Raw genomic sequence first — 8496 nt, 5'->3', positions numbered from 1 at the left:
ATGGGGTGCCATTTGTAAAGTTTTTTTCTATTTAGCATGTTTTAGTAGAAAAAAACAGGTTTTGTTTTTCAAATGCATATTTTTAACCTTTAAATTCATGTATTTATAAATGTTACATTTACTAACTAAATATTTAATTAGCAAACAAAATATTTATTTTTATGAATTTAAATATTTAGTTTGCACATTAAATATTTACATATAAACTAAATATTTAAGTTTTGTAACTAAATATTTAGAGTAGAGTTAAATATTTAGGTATCTTACTAAATATTTAGTTTAAAAATAAATATTTAGCTTGGATCTAAAAATAAAATTGTTAGCTTGATCTAAATATTTAGTAAAAAAAACTAAATATTTAGTTTTAAATTATACATTAAGTTTTTTAAACTAAATATTTAATTTTCAGCTTAATATTTATTTTAAAATGATATATTTAGCCTAAAAACAAAATATTTAATTTTATAAAATTAAACATTTTTTTTTGTACATTAAATATCTACATATAATATAAATATTTATTTTATAAACTCAATATTTAAGTTTTTGTAACTAAATATTTAGTCTGGAGTTAAAAATTTAGTTATCTTACTAAATATTTAGTTAAAAAAATAAATATTTAACTTGGATCTAAAATAAAAGTTTTAGCTTCAATCTAAATATTTAGTAAAAAACTACATATTTAGTTTTAAATTATATATTAAGTTTTTTAAACTAAATATTTAGTTTTTAAATATATATATTTAGATACATTCTAAATAACGTATATAATTAAAAACTAAGTATATAGTTAAAACTACATATTTAGTTTTTCTAAGAAAGATCATTAATAGATACAAGCTTTATCTCTGTGAATCTGTACATGTTGGTTTTTCGCCTTCATGATTAAAGCATGGGTGTCAAACTCAATCGCACAAGTGGCCAAAATCCAAAACACACTCTAGGTTGTGGGCTGAACAGGATAAAACTACATTTTTAAAGCTTTAAAACATAACTTTTTAACATAATTATGAACTAGATACAAGCGTTACCTGTGATAATGCTAGTGTGAATGCTGTAAGCTGAATTTGGCCACTTAAGATGCTAGTGCTGATAGCTGAAGACACTGCAGTTGATAGCCAGTTAAAATATTAGCTAAATGACAAATAAGATAACCTAAGTTAGCCAAAACGCCTAGCGTATAGCTGAAATATTAGCTAAACTCCAAAGTAGCCCGAAAAATATTAGTAAATTCCAAAATAGTCCAAAAAGCTCACAGAATGCCAACTTTTAAAACATTAAAATTGTAACTTTTTAATATAATTAAGAATACTAAAAAGGCAGGAATATTATTCCAGAATAAATGAACTTAAATCTTAAATAACGTTTAATATTTTACTCTCTATAAAAATATGTTTTGTCAAAATTATACTAATTAGAAATGGGTGCAAGATAGCATCCGGCCATTAATAACAATAAAATAAAATGATCTGGAGGGCCGGATCCGGCCCCCGGGCCTTGATTTTGACATTAGAGTAACTGAGATGAAATTGTGCAGATTTTTTTTTTTCTGTTGAGTTAAAAAAAATCTTCTTGCTGAAGTCTTTCTGTTTTCCCTCCACACAAACAAGAACATGCAAGTTTAGACCATTTATAAAAGTATTTTGCAGAAAAACATGTGCTAATGAGTAACGGTAGTGATAACTTTGACCTTAAAGAAGAAATTAGCTTTAAGTGTAATTATCTTTCAAACTTCAAAATCTACTTGATAATAATCTTTAAAAAGTTATGTTTCAGATTTGTTTTAGCTTGAAAATGATTAATCTGATTAAGCACCTTTTTTAGTCCCACTAACCGTTTGACTATTTATCCAAAATGACTTTATTTTTATTAGGAAAAAGTGGTAAAACAGTTCCACATGCTAGAGACGTATGTGTTATGGTAACCTTTTGAAGTTCAAACCCTTCACACCCAAAAATCCTGTTTCCTCCAGGTTGGGATGATCAGGCATGAATGGAGATGTGGAGGAGGGAGAGGAGGAGGAGGAGGAGGTGAAAGTGATGTCCTTTTTTGAACATTTAGAGGGAAAAACACCTTCGGGTGATTGTCAGTTTTTGGAAATAATGTAAAACAAAGCTAATTTTCAGGTTCAAAAGACTCAGGATCTCAAGGAAGCACAGTGAAAAAACGTTTTTCATGCTTTGTTGCATAGAAGCACTGCAGTTATGCACATTAAATGCAGAGCTATGATGAGCAGAATTCCTGCCTTTTCACCTCCTGCTGGGATAATTTGACACTCATGGGTGGATACAGGAGATGATGGGAAGATTTGATTGCCGGAAACCTTCTTTGACTCTCAACCTTACATGCTTAACATGTTTTCATACCTCCAGAAAGAAAACGTACCTTCATCGCTGCACTCACATGCACCGTTTTGAGGAGTTACAGTCAACTCTCACGAGTGTTCTCCACTCAGGGCCTCTGGGAAACGTTCCCTGCCGAACACAGACGTATCAGGCCGCATGCTTTAGACATGAGTCCACCACAAATCTGGGAGCTTTGGCTGAAGTCCATCCATGGAGTCCACCTCCTTTTTTAGTGCTGCTTTGGAGTCGACACAAAAACATCATTTTTTGCTACATTTTTGGCAATTTTATAGTGAGTTTTGCCAAATATGTTCTTGTATTCTACAAGGCAGGTGCAGCGTCTTGTTTTTTTCTAAAGAAACGTCTGATGTGTTTTTGTTAAGCTACCTACAATCCACTATTATGCCGGCTGCTGAATGAATGGGCAGCTATTTTCTTTCCTCTGCTTCTGAAAGCACATGTTAAACTTGTCAACGTGACCCAGAAAGTGTATAAACAGCAGGAGAAATCCCTGGAAGTGAAACCAGCCAGTTTGCACAGCCGCATTTTTCCACATCTGTATGTAGCTCCTCAAACACACCAGGAAAAAAAACACAAAACAAGCGGCCATGTCTTAAAGTTTTGATGGTTCTTCGGGTGACTTTTTTTTTTGTTTCAACTTATTTGCCCTTTTAGAAAAAATACGTCATTTTCACTCTTTAATCATCCTTTTGTGTTGGACGCATTTCGCACGTCGTACAAGGGGCCAAAAATCCAAAACGCATCTAAGGTCGCGGGCCGAGCAAGATAAACATTTATTGTACACTGAAACTACACTTTTAAAAATTTAAAACAGTAACCTTTTAACATAATTATGAACTAGAAATATAGCATTACCCGTGATAATGCTAGTGTGAATGCCGTAAGCTGAATTTGCTGAAATTGATAGCTAAAAAAGGGAAGCTGATAGCTGAAAATATTAGCTAAAACTTCAAAACTGTTCATTTTTAACATAATTATGAATAATAAAAAGGCAGGAATATTATTCCACGATAAATCAACTTAAATCTTAAATAACTTTCAATATTTTACTCTCCATAAAAATGATTTTTTTCAAACGAATACAAGTGAGAAATAAGCGCAAGATAACATCGGGCCATTAATAACATTAAGATAAAATGATCTGTAGGGCCGGATAAAGTTACCTGGAGGGCCGGATCCGGCCCCCGGGCCTTGACTTTGACACATGTGGTTTAAAGGAAAAAAGAAGTTGATCCAGGACCTGTTCGGACACGTCTGCTTAAAACCTTTCCTGAATGAGTGAAATCGCTTAAAAATGTTTTAATCGTAAACTTAGAAATGGGCACCTGGTGTGTGTTTGAATAAGTTTAACGGCTCTTTCATTTGTGTGCAAAGATAAGCTCCATAGAATTATTTCAGGAGTCACCTGCACACACAAGTCGGCCTGTGAAAAGCCGGCACCAGTGAGAACATGCATGGCATGCTCAGGACGGAGCTGCATTGCTGCTGCTGCTGCAGACGGGGAATGTGCCTCAGGCAAGACAAGAGATTCAGACAACTAATAATAGAATTAGTCTCCTCAGAAGGTCATCAAAGGGGTCAGGAAGCCCCTCTGTCTAAATGGAGGAGTAGGTGAAGTTTTTCTGAGCTTTATTTCTTTTCGTCTTCTTGTTTTTTTAGACTGGATTCTTCTCTCTGCCAGACGGACACTTCTTCATCGAACCTGTTCAGAAATCTCCTGATGGACTTCCAGAGCCTCACATTATCTACCCCAAAGCTTCTTCAGGAACTCACAGACACAAACGTGACTCGGAGCCGGAAGAGACTCGCAGCCCGTGTGGAGTTCAAGGTGTGCATGTCTGTGAGGCTGAATCCCACTGCAAAGGAATGTGCATTTGTATCTTTCCCTGTCGACGCCTCAGACGCTCCAAGCGACTCCATCCAGGCCGAGAGGGAGAGGGAGGAGTGGGAGAGGGAGCAGCAGAGGGCGGGGGCTCGGGCCCGGAACCACAGGTCCGTCAGTCGAGAGCGGTGGGTGGAGACCATGGTGGTGGCCGACTCCAAACTCATCGAATACCACGGCAGTGACAATGTGGAGTCCTACATCTTCACCATCATGAACATGGTGAGACATTCAGTTTAGTCGAGAGGATTTTAATCTTTAGAGCAAAATGTTATTTTTGTGTTGACAGGTGGCGGGCATCTTTCATGATGCTAGCATCGGGAACGCCATTCACGTCATCTTAGTGCGTCTCATTCTCCTACAAGGACAAGAGGTAACAGTTTTCCTGATAAAGTCCACTAAAATGCTTTTTAATCTTTTCTGATTTTGTAGTTTCATCAAATACAGAGTGGTAAACATAAATATGTCTGTGTAGCTGTTAGAAAAATTGGTAAAAGCAAATTTACTCATAAGGTTTTTTGTTAATCATGCTTGACATTTTCATATTGTATCAGCTTGATCCAACGATTCATTTATTAAATTATCATATTTCATAAAAAAAAAAAAACATGCAAGCATCAGGGGAATGTCACATCTCCAAGCTCACCATGCTAACATCATTCAAAATACACAAACTTTAAAACCACATTTTTTTCCCAAAGTAGCTTCCCGATGATGCTTAAAGATGTAGGAGGAAATAGATTAAAATCCCTACAGGTGTCAAATGTTATTTTATGGGAACATTTAAGAATGCTGGCTCTTCCTGAGGTCAAAGGTCAGCAAAACTTCAGTTGTGGTTGTAGTTTCAAGCTGGTGGATGTAGGAAATTTTGTAAATATAATTCAAACAAGTTTTCTTTTGTGTGAAAATGTTAAATTGGCCAAAGTTCACACTTTGCCAGAAAACTTGCCAAGCTGTAGGTCCTGTGGACATCCCATAAAAACTCCAAAACCTTCTTTGGATATCTCTGACACGTGGATAAAAAAAAAAAAAAAACAATTCAGCCCCATAGGAAATTTTGATCTCATTCATTTTTTTTACGGTTTCGGCCGCTGTGATGTCATCTTTTTTTTTAATGTAAATGCTAAAAAACAAATTTTTGCCAATAGGTGTGTGCAAAATGTTGGTGAGTTTTTTAGGATGTGAGAAAACAATACGATTCTTTAGTCCAGGAATGATGTGATAAATAATAAAACTAAATTCAACAGAAATGTTTGATCTGTAAGAACCCTTTTTGAATAAACGTTTTATACAAAATATACAAAATGGAGGCTAATGTCTAAAGATGTACCTTTTTAGAATGGATTTTAAGGGGTTTTAATACTCAGTAGTCGATAGTGTTTTTTTAATTCACTTTATTGCATCCTTATAAAACGTTTATATGTTTTGTTGCCAATTGCTTTTTATAATTTCTGTTTTTTGTTCTTCATTTTTCAAGTTTTAAACTTGAAAGACTTCTGTCTTCCTTTTTTTGAAAAGTGCTATAGAAATAAAACTTGATTTATTTGTTCTTTCATTGATGATTAATAGAAAGAAAATTAAACATTCCGATAATAGATAGCTTTTCCACCAATAAAAAAAGTAGCGGCATTTTATGTGTTAAAATGAACATAAAGATTATAATGTAATATATTTAGTTTCAGTTAGAAGAAAAAAAAGAATAATTTTTTTAATAATTTTTATTTTATTTTTGGTAACATTTCTGGCTATACGTTTTTGTTTTTTTTTGCATTTTTATAAAAATTGATTAAAAAATGTTTATTAAAATATTGAAATTATACAGTAAAAACCTCATACATTAAATCAATTTAAGTTTTTAATAATACTTTCATTAGAAAGTAGAGAAAAACAAATAAAGGTAAATAAAGTGTTTTTATTTATTATTGACAGATCTACAGTTATACAAACAGTACACACATGAGTCAAAATGAGATTATTTAAAAATAAAATGATCAAATGAATTCAAGTGAAGTTTGATTTGTTGATTAAAATGGAGAGAGGAAGCACGTTTCTATAATCCCACCTTTATTGAGTTATTTATATATTTTTTCAACAGGTGCCATGATATCTAACACTGATTGATTATCATCAGAATCCATTATGATGTTATTTCAGTAATCATCGTTACACATTGCTGATCAAGTAAATCAACAGCTTGTTGATTATCCCCAGAAAACACTTTCACATCATGACAGTAAACATTATCACATAAAAGGACTCGTATAGCATAAACTGGAGTAAATCTAGAAAATAGTCAGGAGATAATTCATTTCATATCCTGCTCTCGTGCTCAGGTTACACTATGACCTCTGAGAGAACTCAAAACTGCTGAAAGGAGGCATACTGTTCAAAATCTAGAGAAAGTTAACAATGTTAAGCTTTAATTTGAATGTTTCCTCTTGCTGCAGAAAGGGTTAAAGATCGTTCACAATGCAGATACAACTCTGGCCAGTTTCTGCGCCTGGCAGAAACACTTAAATCCACAAAATGATGCTCATCCCGCTCACCATGATCTGGGAATTCTCATCACCAGGCAAGTAAATCATAGATTTTCATCTCTGGTCAGCAACTCAAAATGATTTAAATGAAAGAACTCATTAATGTGAGTTAAAGAACTTGTGTCCAACAAGGTGTTTTAATGGATGTTGTTAAAATAGTTTGTAGCTCATAACTTGAGAATGTTTTCTGTCAAAGGAAAGACATCTGTGCAGGAATGAACCAGCCCTGCGAGACCCTGGGTCTGTCTCACCTGTCTGGAATGTGTCAGCCTCACCGCAGCTGTAACATCAACGAGGACTCAGGCCTTCCTGTCGCCTTCACCGTCGCCCATGAAATGGGACACAGGTTAGTCTGCGAACATCTATAGAATCACTGCAAACTGAACTGAAGTGAACCGAACCCAACTTAACTTAACTTAACTTAACTTAACTTAACTTAGCTTAACTTAACTTAACTTAATTTAACTTAACTTAACTTAACTTAACTTAACTTAACTTAACTTAACTTAACTTAACTTAACTTAACTTAACTTAACCTAACCTAACCTAACCTAACCTAACCTAACCTAACCTAACCTAACCTAACCTAACCTAACTTAACTTAACTTAACTTAACTTAACTTAACTTAACTTAACTTAACTTAACCTAACTTAACCTAACTTAACCTAACCTAACCTAACCTAACCTAACCTAACCTAACCTAACTTAACTTAACTTAACTTAACTTAACTTAACCTGACCTAGCCTAGCCTAACCTAGCCTAGCCTAACCTAACCTAACCTAACCTAACTTAACCTAACTTAACTCAACTTAACATGTTTTCGTGCTAGCTTTCTTTTGGACTAATTTGCCATCTATAGGTTTTTTATTCTAATTTGGACTTCAGCTAATATTTTAGCAACATGCCAACGTTTTTAGCTAATTTTTAGCTGCTGAAAATTTATATGCTAATTTTAGCAACAGGCTAATGTTTTTGACAATTTTTTTTAGAAATTTTAGGCTATTTTGGAGTTTAGTTTATATTTACGCAGGCAACACACTAAATATTTTTGCATTTTTTAAGCAATTTTACTAAAAGAAATTCCAAAATTTAGGTAAACTTCAGTGCTCTTTCATAGTTCTTCAACAAAGTCCCAGTTTTTACGGATATTTAACAATCTGCAAATAGCTTTTGCATTTTCAGCAAACTAAAGTAATTAAAATGAAAGGAATTAAAGTAATTTTTTCAGCAAAAAGCTTAAGCATCTTCAGTGACTACCATACTTTCAGCAAAAAACATCCACACTAGTAATATTGCAGGTTTCTAGTTAATATATAGTGTTCATGTTTCACGCCACCTATATGAGATATTTGAAATTAAGAAGCTATGAACAACAGGGATCAGACAGAAGAAATGAATCTATCTGCTCCCTCTTTCTGCCCGAGAACAGTCATGTTCTCTCTTATCTTCTTCGTTTGACTGAAATTCAGCCGAAGTGTTCTCTTGTGCTTAAATGCAGCTTCGGAATTCAACATGACGGCCAGGGGAATGACTGTGAGCTTCAGGGGAGGCACCCGTTCATCATGTCCAGACAGCTGATGTACGACACGTCGCCGCTCACCTGGTCGTCCTGCTCCAAGGATTACGTCACGCGCTTCCTCGAGTAAGGCCGGATTCATGTTTGCTCTCCTAACAGCTTGTATGCTCTTTCGAATCACGGACAAATTTGT

The 8496-nt window shown here is 34.2% G+C and overlaps 1 protein-coding gene across 2 annotated transcripts in view; it reads left to right on the top strand.

The window, feature by feature from the left end:
• adamts12 (ADAM metallopeptidase with thrombospondin type 1 motif, 12) overlaps positions 1-8496 on the top strand; it is a 33236-nt gene that overhangs the window by 6081 nt on the left and 18659 nt on the right. For both annotated transcript variants that reach the window (XM_024276117.2, XM_024276118.2), the window contains exons 3-8: positions 4026-4194; positions 4268-4470; positions 4538-4621; positions 6696-6820; positions 6982-7131; positions 8286-8429. In XM_024276117.2, the coding sequence (XP_024131885.1) occupies positions 4026-4194; positions 4268-4470; positions 4538-4621; positions 6696-6820; positions 6982-7131; positions 8286-8429 (875 nt within the window). The remainder of the gene's footprint in view (positions 1-4025; positions 4195-4267; positions 4471-4537; positions 4622-6695; positions 6821-6981; positions 7132-8285; positions 8430-8496) is intronic.

Source organism: Oryzias melastigma, linkage group LG9 (assembly GCF_002922805.2).
Source record: "Oryzias melastigma strain HK-1 linkage group LG9, ASM292280v2, whole genome shotgun sequence".
Lineage (NCBI taxonomy): Eukaryota > Metazoa > Chordata > Actinopteri > Beloniformes > Adrianichthyidae > Oryzias > Oryzias melastigma.
Note: the sequence above shows the minus strand (reverse complement) of the source record. Positions and strands in the feature narration are given on the sequence as shown.